The 19,760-nt window shown below is 40.9% G+C and overlaps 1 protein-coding gene and 1 long non-coding RNA gene across 2 annotated transcripts; both read left to right on the top strand.

Moving 5' to 3' along the window:
- Positions 1-297: 297 nt before the first annotated feature.
- LOC148875219 (ethylene-responsive transcription factor 3-like) lies at positions 298-1,804 on the top strand. Its single transcript, XM_088964296.1, has one exon. The coding sequence runs from the start codon at positions 718-720 to the stop codon at positions 1,420-1,422; it is 705 nt and encodes a 234-aa protein (XP_088820422.1). The 5' UTR covers positions 298-717; the 3' UTR covers positions 1,423-1,804.
- Positions 1,805-17,621: 15,817 nt separating this feature from the next.
- LOC148875218 (uncharacterized) lies at positions 17,622-18,478 on the top strand. The gene is made up of 3 exons (XR_016107030.1): positions 17,622-17,760; positions 18,140-18,250; positions 18,335-18,478. It is a non-coding gene; the product is annotated as an uncharacterized LOC148875218 (long non-coding RNA).
- Positions 18,479-19,760: the final 1,282 nt, after the last annotated feature.

The raw sequence follows: 19,760 nt of genomic DNA, 5'->3' as shown, positions 1-19,760 counted from the left end.
ACGATCTAACAATAAGGGCATTTTGGTAAAATTATTGGATGATTATTAGACTGAAATACACGTCCACCCAATGCATAATACAACCAAAACAAAGACTTGGATTAAAGCTTAAAAAGTTAAAAGTTAAAACCTATGATATCGAGAGAGCCATAATCAATCAAAATTCATCCGAATAAAAGGAAACGTAAAAATAAAATTGTTTTTGTAGTTAATAAATTAGGGTTGTTTGTGTCAATTCGTCTATGTGGTCGAGAGGGAAAAGAAATAGCAAATCGAGAAGTAATAACTAATAGGTCGTCGGTACGTGGGGGGTGGGGGCGTGGAGAGAGTGAGACTTTGAAGAGAGAGAGAGAGAGGGAGTAGAGAAATCGAGAAAGCAAGAAAATAAAAAAGAAAGGAAGGACAGTAGGACAGGGAAGGAGGGAAGAGTTTATTTTGTTAAGAGGGTGGAGGACAGATTTCTGAGCACCGATTCTCATCATTCTCAACCTCTCCCTCTCCCTCTCCCTCCCTTTCCTTCTCCCTCTCCAAGACTACTTCCCCCAGAACAAAACAAACTCAATCCCATCTCTCCTCCTGTTTTCTTCCTGTCTATCTCTTGTTCTTTATCATCCTCCCCCCTCGTCTTCTGCTTCCGAGCAATCTGTTTTAACCCTAAATTTCTTCTTGTATTTCGCCCTTCTTGTTTCCTTTCTTCCGTTTCTTGTCGCCGAGGCCATGCGGAGGGGGAGAACAACCGCAGCGGCAACGGCAGCCGCGGCAGCGTTCACGACCTTCGGATCAGGATCAGGGAACCTCGCAAAAGAGACCAGATTTAGAGGTGTACGGAAGAGACCCTGGGGTAGATTCGCTGCCGAGATCAGGGACCCCCGGAAGAAAACTCGTGTATGGCTTGGCACCTTCGATTCCGCCGAAGACGCCGCCCGGGCCTACGACACCGCCGCACGCACCCTTCGTGGTCCTAAGGCCAAGACCAATTTCCCTCTATCATCACCCCCGCAGTCCTACCCTCTCCAGCAGCAGCAGCAGCATCACAACCACCACCATCTGGCTTTCCAGCAAAACCCTAATGACCCTCACTACAACCCCCAATTGCATACTCAGAACCATCATCAGCCGCAAAGGCCAACCTCCAGCAATATGAGCAGCACTGTCGAGTCCTTTAGTGGCCCTAAACTCTCTTCGGCTGTGCACTCCGTTGCACCGGGGCGCCACCATCGCCGGCAAAATCTCCCTCCGCCGCCGCCTATTCTTCCGAACGACTGCCACAGTGACTGTGACTCGTCTTCTTCGGTTATTGATGATGGGGATATTGTCTCTTCGTCATTCCGTAAACCCTTACCCTTCGACCTCAATCTCCCGCCGTTGGATGACGTCGACTTTGCTGGTGATGATTTCCAGAGCACAGCCCTGCGCCTTTAATTGCTGTCTCGGGCTCTTTTAATTTCCTTTTTCTTTCTCTTTGTTTAACCTTTCATCCGGATAGAAGATAAGATGATAATCGTCTTTCTTCCATGAATCAATCGCTTGTTTGGGGGTTGAGGAGAATTTGGGTTTTCCTTTTTCTTACTTTACTAGGTTTACAGGTGGATTAGTGTATGCTTATATGCGATCTGGGGGGTTTCTTCAACTACATGGGCTTAAGTAATGTAGTCTATCTTGTTGAAGTTTATATAAGATCGTATTAGAGGTTCGGATCTGGTTTGGCTTTTCTTCTTCCTGATCTGCTGAAACCTCTCTGTACCCATCCTTTCTGTACAAAGATATCTAATTCAATGATCAAGAAAGAGAATTAAAAGCTCTATTTACGGTTTTGTATTCATCTTTCTTTCTCTTTCTCTCCCATCATGTATATATTCTAATTGCTTTTGGGTATCTAATATGTATTAGTTTTAGACAAAAAAAAAAGTTGAATGCATCCAAAGAAATGAGACGAACTTCAATTGACGCTGGGGATGGGAAATCAGCAGGGAAGTTGATAATGGTGTTCTGGGTTCTTTGGTTTGGTGAATGTGTGTGAATCGATGTGTGGATCACATTGCTTCTGTTTTTTGTCCTTGATCTGTCCATTTCCACGTGGAAGGGTAACATGTTCATGTTTGAACTTTGAAGACCTATCCATCTTCTGGTTTGATTGATCCACAGCCTTGTGTTGATCCATAGTTATCCATCTTTGATCATGTGGGAGAATCAAACAAAAGAAGAAAAAAAAAGGGTCCTTGAGAATTCAGAATTGTAAAATATAGAAAGAATCATTCAACGAGGCAGGGGGTGGTGGAGGTGCATTGATCGTGTCAGAAGAGTTTGCTTGGCAGCTCGTGGTGAAGGCATTGAGTCTTGAGTCTTGACAGGCAACCCATTTATTGCACATGTGATGTTGGTTCGCCATGTTTTGTGGTTGTGTTGAGAATTGGTTTGGTATGAGGTGTTTCTACTTTCTGCATTCTACTTTCTTTTTCTGTCTGTCCTAATTTCTCCTTTTGATCTTTTTTTACATTATAGAGAGGGGATAATTTTCAAGTATTTTAATTGGATTTGTGGGAAGTTTTTAATATAGTATAACTTCAATGGAAAGAAGAATTTGAACCCACAATGTCTTCATCCAAGTTGTGAAAAGATTTCACTCTTCTTTTCACACCTCAGGTTAGCACTCATAATGTATGCCACATAGGGGTGTAAACCGGGTTGGACAAAATTTTAACCCTGGTGCACTTCTTTTACAAAAGTATTTCATTTCAATAAACGATGCCTTGGGCGCCGAAACCAAACAGTGGTTTTATGTATAATAAACATTTCAACAAACGATGCTTAGGTGTAAACAAAACAGTGGTTTTATGTACAATAAACATCAATGCTTATATAGTGGTGTTTTTTCATAAATGTCTGATGAACCAAACATAGCTTAAATGGTTTCTCTCTATTTCATTTTAAATTAAATTAGTTTAATCTGCAGTAAATGTGGAATTCTCTAGTGGCAACGAGATTGTGTGGTGCCTTCTACTTCACTTCAGTCCTCGTTGGCTAGTACTAAATATAGTCCTTCCACGCAGTTTCCAAGCGCCCGTAAGTCTATCACCCATCTCTCTCTCGCTCTTGTCATTAACAAATTCTCTCATATGCGACCTACTTACAGCGTTTAAGCTTTAAAGGTTTATACAAGAGCCAGATGGGCCTCTTATTATTCTTATTTGATGCTTTGTGGACATGTGGTTGAGGAGTTCATGGTTAATAAAAAAACTTGTAACATCAAGTCATGATTAACAAGAAAGAGTAATGGGTGGGTGTGCTTTCATCCCGGAGAATTCATAAATATGAGATTGGGCCAAAGTTGATACATACCGAATCACTTTGGCATAAGTGGGGTTGAACAGGTCTGTAAGTAGTTGGAGAGAGAATGCTTTTAATTAAAACTTCTTAGAAAAGGAAAAAAAAAAAAAAAAGACACCCTGGAATTGTTTAAACAAGATTTCTAATATTAAAAAGGCCAACTCTTTGACGAAATTGCCAACCTTGGTTGGTATAAGGTTCTGTTGAGTGTTGAGTTGAGTAGAGCTCTTGTCTTAGGTGGTTGGATTTGGATGGGTCATGGGTTGCTTTCACCAATTCACTTGGCTCCTTTCCTGCACAGAAAAGTGCAAAACATCGATTGAGCAAGTTGGGTTTCGATCAATTCTAATGTATTTATCATTAATTTAACCAGAAAATTGATTTGGCAAAAATCAAACTATTTCTCGTCATCTGGATAAGGAAGAAATTGGATATGGTCCTCACACTGTTCTCACAACCCTTTGTGAGAATTCAGATCAGCCCCTCACAAGGGAGTGTTCCACAGCACATCCCAGTTGTGAATTGAGAACATCTCCCAACGATGCTTCATCATTTCTTATATTATCATTAGAAGATGTTCCCAATATATGACTGGAATGTGTTATTGGACATTGTGGGGTGTCCCCTCATGGGAGATTGATCTGAACTCCCTTTGTTAATACTGAATCCATCCACCCATCTAATATTTTCTTTTGGCTCGGTTTCAGGAGTACAAATATAAATATGTAGAATGCAAAACCTTGCATTTTGTACTGTATATATTTGTATTTGTACTTCTTCCAAAGTGAGCTTCCATAGTTTAGAGTTTCTCACTTATTAAAACCCGGTGCTCTCCAACTGGAAACCCTATGGGACTTTTGGGTAATACATTTGTTAATATTTTTCCTGTTTTGAAATTTATATTGGAACTAATAGCGTTTTAGATTATTATATGAAGTTTGAGATAATAGCTAGGTAAATTATTTACTAATTTAAGTTGAAAAACGAACCAGATGCTTAAGATCGTCTACCCCAATTCGGCACCAATTAGCTATTTTGTTTACAATTTAAATTTTAAAAGGAATTGCCGTTTGTTGTGTGATTCCAAATTTTAAGGGATTCAATTTATAAAGTAGTTGGGCTTTTATTTATTTATTATTAACTTTTGGGTGCCCAGTCCACCTCGTTCCTTACTGTTCTCATTTCACTCACAGAATTAGACGTTCATTAACTCCCCAACCATTATCCAAAAAGGAAAAAAGAAAAAAAAAAGAAAAAGAAAACTCAACAAATTTAAAGAGATCAGTAGTTGGCAAGTAGACTAAATGTATGAATATAATGGACCACGACGAGAGGAGGGTCAAAAAGCTTCTTTACATAACGCGTTTAGTATATATAGTAACCAAAGAAAAGCCTCTAATAAGCCAAATTAGCTGTTTGTGCCCTTGTTTGAAAGGAATCTATCTACATTGGACAAGTGCTATTTCTTTTTTTTTAAGTGAATTACAATATGAATGTTGGCCGCTAGGCATCACCAAACCAGAAATCGTTAAAAAAATGAATAAGCATGCCAACTGTTATACAATTTCTTGGCTGTTTATTTATGTACCATGATATGATATGGGTATCAGTCTCCCTCTGTTAGCAAGAATTAAGGATTGTTTGGTTCTTGGGAATAGGGGTTTAGAATTAGAATTAAAATGACTTATTTTAATTCAAATTATTTGATTGGGTGGAATTAAAATTTTATAATCATTTTTGTTGGAATGACATTTTCTCATTTAAGAAATTGCCCATTTAAGAGGAATTTCATACGGCGACTTATGGTGTTGCAAGGTACATCCCATATGAAAATGGAAGGAAAATCAAAGGTTTGGGTCTAAGAAAGGGGGGCTCTGTGAACAACAACGGAATTCTATTCAGATAGTAAGGCTTAATTTAGAAGAAATATAAATGTAAATACATACAAAATAATGCAAAATATAAGATTTATACTCTACATATTTACATACTCCTTTTCATACTGAATCAATGATTTGATTTGATTTGATTTTGATTTTGATTTTGATTTTAATTTTGATGACAAGCAGAGACGAAAATTAAATAGAAGTAAAGGCGGGAAAGGAGTAATTGAGTATATTGAATAATTGAAGCAGCCTGCCCCATCCAACAATAAATAAATAAAGTATGGGCTTGACTAATCACTAATGTATGTACAGTCCACATTAACATAATTTGCAATTAAATTAAATAATTTTATATTATTTGATACGTTATGTGCGTTCAAGAGTAATGTACTGTGTGTGACTTTCCCTAGACTGGAACGGTGTGCAACTGGACCCACGGCCCAAATCACAGATTTTGGTGAGTTGGGTTGGGCCCACCTACCTTTCACCCCATTTACAACACCGAAAAATCAATGCACGGAATGCCCACCGAAGTGCTTACTATTGGTGGGAGTTGGACCTACTTTCTGATGATACTCCGCTCAGTTTTATGTATCATCACAACCGTTCATTTACAAAAGCAACGGTGTTGATCATGTAATCTCATTCTCATCTTTTGCCCAGTCAGTCAGTAGGTCCCACTCCCACCTGCTTTAGTGCTTTACTGGAAGTCTGGAACAGAGCTGCAAATGTAAACACAATCACAGTTTTTTCCGCACGCCCGAGCAAATTCTCCGCCACCGCCAGGAGAAAAAGGGCCCGGCGGCCGCGGCACGACGGCAGCATATATGATATATCAAATCAAACTTCAAGTCAAAAAACAATCTTCCTTAATCTTGGACCGCTGAGATTCTTCCTTCACTGGACACTGAATGTAAACGGTCCAAACAGAACTTTTTAGTTTTTACCGTGAAGTCCGCCAAAATGTTTATTCTTTGACGGAATTTCCGCGAGTTACGGTTCGGTTCATCCGATCTGAGCCAGGAGCCCAGGACATTGGAATACGAGCAGGGGGCAGAGCACAGAGGGGCAGAGAGAGCAGGCAGCATAATTCTCGCCCTCTTGCTTTTCCGCATCTTTTAGTTTTTGGTTTTTACTTTTTTAGGGCTCCATAGTCCATACTGCATTTGAAAACGATGCAAATTTATAAAGTGTAAAATGGTTAATTTAAATTGTAAAGTTGAGTTAGTTTAGCATCCATAAATTTCAATAAAATATGTTTTTATTTTTTTTATCAAAAGCCCATTTGAATACTATTTTTATTGATCTATTTTTACATCTTGTTATCAATATAAATATACATTGGTCTGTCATTTATCAATTCATAAATATAATATTATCAAACAAAACCAAAAATAAACCAATGTAGAAATTTATCCTAAATCAAAATTTACATTCCATTTGCATCGTTTCCAAATACAGGCTAAATAAGTACTTTGCAAATTTACAGGTCACCCGTCGATACATGCAAACAAGGCATGAAAATAAATTGCAGTTCATACCTTGATGGGACGTTTTGGATTTATTTTTCACTGCTCTGTGTTGGTGTCTTTGTGTTTCTTTGGGAGGTAGCAAGGATATATGGCATCTTATTATTGAGTAATAAAAGTTAATCATCTCTACTACTAAGCCTGCATTTGAGCTCAGTTTTTGCATGTAACTACATCGGCCCGGGCTCCGATTTAACTTTTGGTAAAAATTGAATGAACCCGACCCAAAGGTTGAGCCCAAAACAGTGTAAGGTCGAGCCTAAGTCCAGCCCATTTGACTATGATTTGCACTATTACTTTATATAAAATTTGTACTTTTTGTCTCGTTTTCACTCACTCATATAAAAAACTGATCCAAAATTCATACAAGTGCCAATGAAATTTGCATTACAACTAAAACGCAGCCTAATTTTCAATTCATTTGTTAAAATATAAAGGAAGTTGGTTTACCAGTTGGGTTGTTTAAAGAGTTTCCAAAAAGTCGTGCTGAAATAATTCCTGTTTCCCAGATAAGTTTTATAATAAAATTACGGATACTTGATGGTTGTGTTTGTATCTGCTTAATCAATAATAGAGAAAGGATTAGCTGAATTTAATGCCTGTATTATGGGCTCTGGGGTCAAATCTCAATAATAACATCCCATGCCAGACATAAATGCAGAGAGATTGATTGATTGTGGGCCATATGCAATTTATGACTGGCGTGGGGTGATAATGTATTATCACTAGTCTCACAGCTCTGATACACAGCCATCAGCTAATTCATTCTCCGAATAATAATGCCCTACACTTAGTCATTCACCCCAAATGAGAGATTGAATGGCTGTAGTCCATATGCATTTTATGCCTGGTGTGGGGTGTTAAAGTGTTATTAGTCTCAGCTGTAAAACATAGCCATCAAATTCAGCTAATTTATTATCCTAATGATAATGCCCTACACTAATACATCAAATGAGTGATTAGAGTGATTGTGGGGCATATACAATTGATGGGTGACATGAGGTGTTATTATTTATTAAAATTAAACAGCCCCTGATTATACAGCATCAAGTGCATCTAATCCAAATTCATTGAGTTTATGTTGTTTCCTCTTCCTTTGAATCATGATTCAAAGTAAGGAGTATGTATGGGTTGGTTAGGTTTGGTTCCATAGTAGAATCTGAAATCTACCTTGTACGGTTTGGTTTCAAGTTTTTCAAAACAGAATCTACTTTGTGAAGGTTGGTTCTAGAGTCATTCTGGCTTTGTTGGTTCTAGACTCTACTTGTGGAACCTGTTATTTCTTTACTCCCCCCTTAAAAATAGATGCATGTTCTTTATTCCCCCCCCCCCATATTATCTTTATTGATTAAATTGATTAACTTAATATTTACATATATATATATATATATATATATATTATCATTATATGGTTCAAAACTTATAATTTAAATTTAAATTTAGTAAATATTACCTTATATATTACTTATTATACACATTCAAGTATTAAATTGAAAACAAATGATCAAATAACTTAAGTAACTCATTGGTCAAGTGAGATCATGGCCTTTGTAACCATAAGTGCTTGGCTTCAAATCTTTACATCCCCAAAAGTATTTTGGAGTTTATTTCAAGGTAAGTTTGGTTCCGAGGCAAGTTCCACCAAGGCCAACTAAGGTCGATAGTTGGAGCAAGCTTTAGTTGAACGCTTTAGCTATAGCTGTGGAGCCTATGATAAGGTTTCACTCTAGTATTAAATACATGGGGCCCGCATCTTTTACAATGGGGCCCATGAATTTATTACTAGCGTGGAACCTCATCATTGGTTCCACAGTCCGTTGAACAACTAAAGCGTTCAACTAATCTAAATTCAATTCGAATAGGGTAAACCCCTAGACCATAGAACTGGCCTAGGTGGGACTTGGTTCCAAGAATTTAGAACCAAACCCCCTATAACAGATTGGGTATGGTTGGTCAGTTTAAGGCTAGTTTGAGATCGATATCATTCGGTTCCTACCCATTTGGTCACCCCTAGTTCAAAGTTTGATATTAATTCTTGATATCAAAAATTTTAGTATTGAGCATTTAAAATTTATGATAATTGTTTTAATCTTTTCAGTCCCATGTTATCATGATTAACATGTTAGAAGGGTTATTCATTAAAAAGAAAAAGAAAAACATGTTAGAAGGGGTTCTACTGCTTGTTTGTACACAAGATACCTTGAAACTCACATTTACGAAAATAATGTCATCTTCATGTCTTATCCAATTCTCTAGTTCCCTGTGTAGGGATGTCAACGAGTTGGATTTGGTATAGGTTTGCTTCCACCCTAATTTGACCCTCCAATGTTTTCACTTGAACTAGTCTTTACCCAACCTAATAATACATGTATTTGGTATAGATTTGCTTCACCCTAATTTGACCCTCCAATGTTTTCACCTGAACTAGTCTTTACCCAACCTAATAATACATGTATTTGACATAGATTTGCCTCCACCCAAATTTGACCCTCCAATGTCTTCACCTGAACTAGCCCAACTTAATAATACATGTTTTTCGAACCCAACACAACCCAATAGGGTTTAACTCCATAATTTTTTCAATTGTATTTTTTATAACACATTTGAAAGCCAAAGAATAATAAATTTAAGTTAGAATTTGATTTATATGTTCTAAGGTATCACTTCTTCTATAGCAATAGAAGAGAATAAAATAAATTGATGTTGTCTGATCCAAGGTGTTCCGAACTGAGGACACAATCAGATAATCTTGTCAACTGGATGATGCCGAGGAGGAAAAACGAAGCCACACACTGAGATCTACAAGCAGGTGAAAGGTAAGAGGCCCGAGGAGTTAATCCTCGGGTAAGAACTCCAACGCTTATGTCAGTTCAGTAGAGAAAGAGGTGGCTGGGCTTAGCAGATTGAAATAATGTTGGTCTGAGCCAAAGAGGTAGTGTAGAGAGGTATTCAAAGAGTGTTCTTCCAAAAGGTCCCTTACCTCGAGTAGGGAATACCTATTTATAGTTGGGTGTCTGTGTCCTAGATGGATATGGCTTCTACGGTTGTTGGGATGAGGTCGTCTGCTGGGGTCTCTGGGTGGTTTCCTCTTCCTCGGTAGAGTTTGCTTCCTTGTCCATGTAGAACACTCCTTCTTAGTCGTGCTCTTCCGTAACATGTGGTGTCAACATGGCTAGAGAGAGAGGATGGTAGCAGAAGTTGCCACGTGGCACCCTTGGCCAGCTGAGCCATCACCCGAACACCACTCCCCCGTTCTAAAGTCGAGGAGTGTAGTGCTTGGCCGTAACTAAGTGTGGAAGATCTTTGTGGTCCTCGGCTGAGGAACTTTAATTTATTTGAGTTGATTGTCCCAAAGTTAGGCTAGTTTTCTAGGTGAACTGGCAGGTTCAATGTTCATGCCATTTTCGAGGCGGGTTGACAAATGTGTCGTTTCGTCTTCCCAAGTTCATGGGCATGCAAAGTGCGGTATTGAATCGGTATCGTTGATTTGGTTTGGTTTGAACCATTGGCTGCCTTTATAAAAAGGGGGTAGGCAAGCCATTTCACTTTGCCATTTGAGAAGAGTATGTACCATAGAGTTTCGGATGACGTCCCTTGCTTGATATCTCAGGTGTCCCGAACTTCTTGTTTTCTTCAGTAAGATGTCTTTCACATTGTCTTCCTTGTCTTCCCTTTTCACTGGGTACACTTTTGGGGGTGAGAGTGAGGGTAGTCCTTGGCGCAAGGCGACCAAGGTTAGGGTGCCAGAGACCGATGCCAATGTGGCCAAGGTTGGTGACGAGGGCGATGCTGAGATTCGAGGGATTGGTGCTGATGAGGCGGCCGAGGCTGATGTGGAGTCTAAAGAGTGGTTTGCCTCGACTTCGTGTAACCTTTCTCCAGTCGACCTGGCTCGGATTTGGGAAGTGTATCACATTCCCGAGGAGTACATACTGAGGTGTCTTGGGATCGGGGAGAGGGTCACTTCGGTCCGTCCCAGTGAGATTTGTGTATATGTCAGTTTGATTTCCGGCCTTAGGTTCCCTTTAGATCATGGTGTAGTGATCATCCTGAGGTGGTATCGGGTCCTACCTATTCAGTTGATGCCAAACTCATTTCGGTACTTGGTCAAGTTGCTCTGCTACTATACTCTCAAGGACATTGAGATCACCCTGCCAATGTTTAGATATTTTCTCCACTTGAAGAAACACAAGCAGGGGTACTACTACTTGTCGTCCAGACCGAACACCAAGGTTCTTGTTGGGGCTACCTCTTCCATTAAGCACTAGGAGACGGTTTTTTCTTTATGAAGTGACGAGGAGGTTGGTCATTCTCCCTCACCCTATCAGTTCCAAGGACCAAGGATAAGGGTCCTTCCTAGACTGAGCTGTCAAAGGAGGAGATAGCTATTGTGAGGAGGATAGTGTGGGTCCACATTGGGGAGTACACCTCCTCTCGATTACTGGCCATAGTTGGGCTGATATGCCCTTCGATCGATCAATCCCAATCTGGTTTGTGGGTTATGCGGTCTTTCTTTCTTTTTTTTTAGCTTGACTAATTGCGTCGAATTGTGCAGATACAAACATGGCTGGCACTAAGGAGAGAGCTCAGCGTATAAAGGCCATGACTACGAGGAAGGCGTAAAAGGCTAGGACTTCGGGTGCATAGCTTGGGGTCGGGGAGCTTCAACGATGCTCCGTAGAATGCACACCTCGACAAGGAAAGAGGTCGATGTTGACGGAGGAGGCCACAACTCAGCTCGAGCGATCTTCATCGTAGAGGGGGGACACTCCAGAACACACTATGGCTGAGGGTTCGGTTGGTGTGTACATGCCGTAGTGGTCGGTTTGGCCGGAGGACACCCTTGAGATGGAAGGTGTGCCTGAGCAACTCGCCTGGGGTGTGATGCTCGCTGACATTAGGAAGGAAGCCAACAGCCACACCAACAACTTCTTGGAGAGTGCGACTCTTCATCAAGTCATGGCAGTGAGTTTGACTTTACTTGACATTCCTTCTTTCTTTTTCTTTGTGCTAAGTATCTGATGTCTTGTAGTCGGTTTGTTCGGTCATCGGCCTTGTCGACTGCTTTTATGGGTTGCAATGATTTTATGAGTCACGAGAGATAGATAGCGCCCAGTTGAAGAGTTTAGATTTGCACCCCACAATAGGGTGCCCCATAACGTCCCACGACGCATCCCTACCTTGTATTGGGAACATCTCCCGATGATGACATCATCGGGTCTGGTATATCATTAGGAGATGTTCCTAATACATGGCGGGGATGTGTTGTGGGACATTGTGGGGCGCCCCCTTGTGGGGCACTGATGTGGAAGGCGAAGTTGGTCGAGCTGAAGCATAACGTTGAGGAGAGGGACGACATTGTTTGTAAGCTGAAGGGAAGCATTCATGATCTCAAAGAGGTGCGAGATGTATCGAGGAGGGGCTCAAGGAGGCCGAAACGATGATTGCTTGGGCAGAGGAGGAGGGTGTCTCCGAGTATAGGGCTTTGGAGGCCCATGAAGATGAGTTGGATGACTATGCTATTGACTCTTGGTAGGAGGGATCACTCTTTATCAACGTAGTGTGATGTGTCACTTCCCAGAGGTGGCCGAAGTCGTTCAAGAGCTCGACCCATTTAATGCCGAAGAGTCTGATGGGGATGCCGCTGTTGCCGACACCCAAGAGCGAGTCGAGGATCCCCTAACGGACAGTTGATGCACTCTTTTTTCTCCTTTTTTTGTTGTATACAGTTCGGTATGTCAAGCCTACAATCAATGTATAAACTTTTTTCATTAATGGAAATTTGGTCTTCATACCGAGGATTTTCTGTGTTGTTTTCCCCTTTTTCTAAGTTGTTGCGCTTTGGAATTAGGTCAATCGGTAGGAGTGTAGGCTGTGCTTTTGTACTTGGCTTTCAATCTAGTTGAAGGTCTTCGATCTTTACTTAATCGAGGTTTTTGGTTTAGTGGCCTCGGTTTTACGCTAGCCAAGGTCCCTGGCTTAGTGGCCCCAGTCTTATGCTAGCCAAGGTGCTTCCAAGATCTCAACTTTGCTAGGGAGCTCAGTGGCACCTGGTCTTGGAGAGTTATATGCTCTTTGGTTTGGCTAGTAGTGGTCCTCAGTTAGCTCTGCTTCGACTATGAGTCAGGTGGGTGCACGAAGTTTGATGGCCATCCTCTTTCCATCATGTGATAGAGTTATCATTCTTGCGGTGCCTGTCGGGGGCTTGTCTTGGCCTCGACTGTTTGTGGTCGATCGAATCTTTCATGGGGTTGTTGCGCTGCGGTCGTTGTTCAATGCGGAGTTCGGCAGGGTTATGCACGGGCGTTTGGTCGTTTGTGCTTGAAGAGGATTTTTTATTTATTGAATTTGTACAGTTCGACCACTGTTAGTGTCGGCGCTGATGGTCATCAATACATTTTAGTTTTGGCACTAGGTTTTCATCTTGTCGAGCCACTTGACGAAGTTGTGGTCGCAGATTTGCATCAGTATGTGAGCTTGTGGAGTGAAGTTGTGATACGTTGGCGGCGGTGTCCTCGGTTTGCGGTCAGGTTGGGGATCCAACCTCTTGGTTTCTTGGTCCAATCTTCAACCATCGTGGTCTCTATGCTTCCGGTCGTGTTGGTCTTCATCCTCCCTACGCAATGCGTGGGCCTCTTTGGCATTCATATACTTTTGTATGTGCTTCATCAACATAGTCAGGTTGGGTGGAGGGTTCTTTTGCAAAGAGAAGCTGAACATCAAGGAGTGCAGCCCGCTCATTATGGTAGTCACAGATACTAACTAGTTTAGAGCTCGGACCTGGAGGGTCTCGGCCTTGAACCTCGCCAAGTATTCCCTCAAAGTTTCTCATTTCCTTTGTCGTGCTTGCATGAGGTTAGCCGACATCTTTTAGTGCCTTTGGATGGCGGTGAACTATGCCAAGAACTACGTCTCCAGCTGCTCCCAAGAGGATATGAACCACGGAGGAAGGGAGGCGTAGTAGGTTTTGGCGACTCCGTGGAGGGTGGTGACGAAGGCCTTGCACATGAGGCTTTCGAAAGAGTCATGCAGCATCATTATCACCTTAAACCCCACAATGTGGTCGTTGGGGTCCGAGGCTCCATCATACTTCTCAAACTGAGGAGGTTGCCATCCGAATAGGGAGAGCTCATTAACAATCTGTTGGCTGAGTTGTTGGGAGGGCAATGCTTCTATCCGCTTGGTTGCACTCTACTTCGACCAAGCGCTCTCTTAGTTCTCTGATCTCGACGTCTCTGTCGGGTGGGACCATGTTCACGGATTTCTCCTGTTTTGGAATTGAAGACTGATCTCGGACCAAGCTGGATTCGGCTATCGATATTGGCGACTACGATAGACATTGACTGAGCCATTTTTTAGCCGGTACTCAGGCGGAGTGATGGGATTTATTGTGGGCATCATGTGCACGAGGTCGGGTTGGGGAGTTAGATCTTTTAGATGGCTACGGCCATTCGTGGTCAGACTCTGCCCTGTGCCTATTCGCGTGGTGCCTTTTGGGGTCCTTGGTGTGAGGATTGGCTCAAGTAGGCGCCTGTGTGGCCGGGCGAGTAGCTTGGGGAGCGTGAGCTGGTTGCCCCAGCGTCTCCATCATGGTTAGGATGTGGTCAAATTTTTGCTATATGGCTTGGAATTGCGTGAGGTCAATTGTAGCCTGATGTTGGGGCTCTCGAGGTGGAGAATTGTGAAGTGGGCGGGATCCCTGAGATAGGGAACAAGCTCCAGAGTTGTCGGATGTGTTTTCAGACATGGTTGTTTTGAGTGCGTTCTCACAGGTGGCGCCAATCTAATGTTGTCCGATTCGAGGTGTTCCAATCCGATGACACTATCAGGTAATGCTGCCAACTGGACAAGGCTGAGGTGGAATGTCAAAGCCGCGCATTAAGATCTGCAACCAGGCAAAAGGTCAGAGGCCCGAGGAGTTATTCCCCAGGTAGGTACTTTGACACTCAAGTCAATTCGGTAGAGAAATAAGTGACCAGGCCAAGCAGGTTGAAATAATGTTGGTTTGAGCCAAAGAGATAGTGCAGAGACGTATTCAAAGAGTGTTCTTCCCAAAGGTCCCGTACCTCGAGCGGGGAATACCTATTTATAGTTGGGGGTCTGTGTCATAGATGGATAGGGCTTCCGGGGTTGTCGAGATGAGGTCATCCATCAGGGTCTTCGGGAGGTTTCCTCTTCCTCAGCGGAGTCCGCTTCCTTATCTGTACAGGCCGCTCCTTAGTCGTGCTCTTCCGTCACACATAGTGTTAACGTAACTAGAGAGAAAGGATGGCAATGGAGATTGTCACATGACATCCTTAGCCAACTCAACCATCACCCGAACACAAACATAAAAAGAAAAAAGAAAAATCTTTTTAAATGTCATGAAGTTAGAATTTAGAAGTCATATCTTGCAAGAATATCATTTACATATGTTGGGGTATTATGACCCAATAGGCGGAATCAAGAAAACCCAAATCCAATTCGGGTCGAAGAATCAAAACCCCTCACTCGATTCTTGACCCTACACCCAAGTAAGCCTGATTCTAGCCCGATCCTATAAGTTCGATCAAACCAACATTACAGTTTAACCTGGGACATTGACATCCCTATCCTGTTTCCTTCCCACGCCCAGTTGCAGGTATGACTTGAGCTGGTTAGTTGTGGGAAATGATATGCTCCCAAGGGAGCAAATGAAATTGTTGGGGGCTGATGCATGATTGATGAATGTCTTCGGAATTTGTCTTCTAAAATCGTTTACGTCAGCTAGCATAAACCCTATACCCCATTTTTCAAATGTATCTTGTGCTTTCGCAAAATAGAATAATACTAGCATCCTCTTAATATTCCCCCTTAGACTTGAGGACGAGAACAATAAGATGCCTCATTCTTTTTTTGTCATAACCAAACTTCAGTCCAATTTCTTGTTTACTTTTGTCTTTTCGGGCAAATGGGCAGGGTTTAGAAAACTGAATCCAGATTCTTTATCTACCTCTTGCTGATGAAACTCAACTTATATGTGACAGAATATTGCAGACAACTGAGGGATCTTTGGTTTATGAAGATTTAAAGGTATCGGCTGAAATATTGCATTGCAGGATTGTTATTTACAGGTACAGCTACTGAAAGGCTGAAAAGGAGTAGTGAAAATTGGAGCAACAATGAAGAGACGTATCGAAATTCCATATTATTGGGGTTATTTGGGTGTAGAGATGTAAATGGATTAGATTGGATTTGAATTGGTCTGATAATCTCATAATCATTGATTTTAATTTCAATCTGATAAGGATGTCCGGTATTTGAATTTGATTTAATCCAATTTTATTTTCAAAAAAAAAAGAAAATGCATCAATTTAAATAAAAAAAACAAAAAATACAAATACTTTTTCAACTATTTTCATCATACACACACACATCTGAATTTGCCACCTCTATTGGATTAGAATGATCAGGATTCCAAGATCCACCTTAATTTCAAGGGTTTTTAGACTGCACTCAACTTCAGAATTCTGATTTGAACTGTACCTACAACAATTCAAATTTATAAACAGTTCCATCTATAACACCCATACCCGCCCATGAATTGGCATCAATTCCGAGCTGGCACCTACCCCAACTGTATGGTGGAGATAGGATTTCTGGCATGGACTGAACAATAAAAACCCCTAATTTCAATGGGTGACTGGGCCAAAAATCAATTTGAATTATTAATGAAAAGTGTCCTCTAGGCTGTGTTTGGTTGCAATGCAGATAAATTTGCACTGATGCAAAACCATGGCAGTGTAAATGATTTTAGTGTAAATTCTGAACTATTTTTGTTTCAAATTTTAGCTTTTTTTTTTTGGTTTGACTGCAGTACAAATAAAGTAAATTAAGACGTGAAGCAGAATAAAGTAAAATTCTAAATAAAATTAAATAAGAATTTTCGTTTTTTTTCTTTTGCACTCCCATGCATTTGTACTAGTGCAAATAAATTTGCACTGCAACTAAACACAAACAAGATGAAAAGCTTGACGGTGGTTATGGCGATACAAAACATGCATATCCCATTCAGTTGTTACAATCTGTTTCAGATACAAAGCACTTCTCACTCTCTTAACAGACCCACGAAGCCATGATCACTCCAGAAACATGGTAAATGAACAATCGGTTACAAAGCTCTTCCCAAGACGAACATACTAAAGCCCATCATCAGTTGGGTGTTATATTGTATGCCAATACACGCCATCAGATAACTTTTCTTTCTTTCAGTCAATTCGTAGAGGCGAGGAGTTTCACAAGATTCCTTTGCTTAATCACACCAAATACACCCTCAAATTGGTATTTATCTTCTCTCAGCCCCCTTTAAATGTAAGACAATATATTGTTATTGTCTCAAGATTTAATCAGACATGGCCACAGTCTTAAGATTAGTGTTATTGGTGATTATATTCTGTGGGTCAGCACCTGGAGCGAGAACCCAAGAACTAGATGAGAGTGTAAACCAGGAGGCTGGGTTGGCTCCATTGCCCCAAGTAGCCAATTATGGTATATGCAAGTCAATGGTGGAGATACATGGATATGTCTGCCAAGAACATACTGTACTGTACTACTGTTTTCTCCAATTTAATTATAATTGAGATGCTTATTTAATGAATTGGTTTGGCTGATTATCAAGTTTGGAACATCAGGTGACAACAGAAGATGGTTATATACTCAGTCTGCAAAGAATCCCAGCTGGACGGTCATCAGGCGATACACCTCAGGAGAGGAGACCTGTTTTGTTGCAGCATGGCGTCCTCGTGGTAAATGCTAATTAGCCTTAAGGCTCAAGCATATATAATTTAGGCTCAGTTTGGAAGGCTCAGTTTTGCGCTCTACATATTTGCGTGATAACGTTTTTTGAATTTGGGTGGTAGGATGGGGCAATATGGCTGCTCAATCTTCCTCATCAATCTTTAGCATTCATCTTGGCTGATGGCGGGTTTGATGTGTGGATTGCCAACAGTCGTGTAACCAAAAGGAGCCGTGGACATACATCCCTAAGTTCTGATGACCCAGTTAATACGTTTCTCTTCTTCTTCTTTTTACATATAGGGAATGTTCGTCTTTTGGATTTTGAAAGGGGGAAAGAGTCTGGATCTCCTGCCCACACAAACTCTGCCCATGTCTATCCACATAACATCGCAGCCACACATGGAGAATATTTCATCCTCCTATATACTATTGTGCACGGGGAGATGTTCCCAATTCACGAGGGTAGTGTGTTGTGGGTAGATGTGGGCAGAGTTCTCATGGGCAGGTGATCCGGAGTCCTTTTATTAATAGGTTTTTATAATTAAAATGGTCATTGTCTTATTTACTTAACCGGATAAATAACTTACTGAAAAGCAAACAGGGGCTGTAGATGTAATGATATATTGGCATCGTTCAATGTAGGCATACTGGGATTGGTCCTGGGATCAATTGGTGGAATATGATCTTCCTGCTACATTTCAGTATGTTCATCACCAAACGGGAAAGAAGATCTACTATGTTGGTCATTCCCAGGTGAATGAATTCTCCATTCTTTGTTGCTTATTTGCCATTCATACTATTATACTGAATTGCATTTTGGGTATTGTTGGAATCAAGGGAACCTTGATTGCCTTGGCCTCATTTTCCCAAGAAAAGTTGCTCAACTTACTAAAATCTGCTGCTTTGCTGAGCCCAATTGCATACCTGGGTCAGGTGCCCTGCCCACTTGCCCGAAGTGCCGCTGAAGTCTTCATTGCTGAAGTAAATATTCAGATTATTACAAACTTATTTTCATGTGTACTACTTCTTTCCCTTGGAAGTTGGAATTCTACTTACTAATTACAACCTGTTTTTGCTTTTAACAGACCTTTTTCTGGTTGGGTGTAGATGAATTCGATCCAAAAGGGTCTGAATGCTACTCTCCTTTTTTCTCACTATCTCATACATACATACACATACATTATTAGCTTCTCTCCTTTGTTTGAGTTACTTCAATATTTTTCTTCATGGTGCACAAAAACAAGATGTTCCATATATATCTCTAAAATTCCCAACAATGAATTGTTGAGAAAAAAGTTTTTGTTAATAACAGGAAAGCCGTAGATAAGCTTCTAAAAGCTATCTGCAATAAACCGGGTATCAACTGCTACAACTTATTCACCTCTTTCACAGGTACTGCCTTTACTTGAAATTCTATTGTTAAATCTATCCTACTGACTTTCCATGGATTTGAACACCATCTGAAGGCAAGAATTGTTGTCTCAACTCCTCCACTGTCGATTTTTTCCTTGAATATGAGCCTCAATCAACAGCAACCAAGAACATGATCCACTTGGCACAGAGTGAGCTTTTGAGTTCCTGCTCCACATAGCATTAGACAATGATCAATTTTAACATGGAATCATTTAGAAAGATAAAATAAGAAGCAGGACATCATATTACTATTTTTCATGCACATGGAATATCTTCTCTGGAAGCTAAAGCTTTCTGGGTTCTTGGTTTGTTGGTTAAGTGATTAGAGGTGGCAGTATAACAATGTATGACTATGGCGATAAGGACAAAAACGTGAAGCACTATGGACAGCCCACTCCTCCTGTATACAACATGTCTGGCATTCCCAGTGACATTCCTCTCTATCTCAGCTATGGAGGAAAGGATAAGCTTTCAGATGTTAATGATGTTCAGGCCTTATTGGACAGCCTCAAGGACCATGATAGGGATAAGCTTGTGGTTCAGTATCAGGAAGACTACGCCCATGCTGATTTTGTTATGGCCATGAATGCTAAACAAATGGTCTATGATTCTCTCATGGCCTTCTTCAGGCTTCATTAATGGAAACAGAAGTTCATACTGCGATATCGTTTTATATACTTGTCCTTAAAACTAATCTAATACTGCCAAGTACATGGTGAGAATCAGAGAATCTTGTTCATCATATCAACTGCTTAGATATTGGGAAATCAAAAAAATAGAGGTAGGATCATTTCGTTCATTAATTGGATGGGATCTGGACCAATCCTAAATATGCGGTCTATTGGATTGG

This window comes from Nelumbo lutea, chromosome 1 (genome assembly GCF_056320005.1).
Source record: "Nelumbo lutea isolate HS-2025 chromosome 1, American lotus-T2T, whole genome shotgun sequence".
Classification (NCBI taxonomy): domain Eukaryota; kingdom Viridiplantae; phylum Streptophyta; class Magnoliopsida; order Proteales; family Nelumbonaceae; genus Nelumbo; species Nelumbo lutea.
This window is presented reverse-complemented; position numbering and strand designations above follow the sequence as displayed.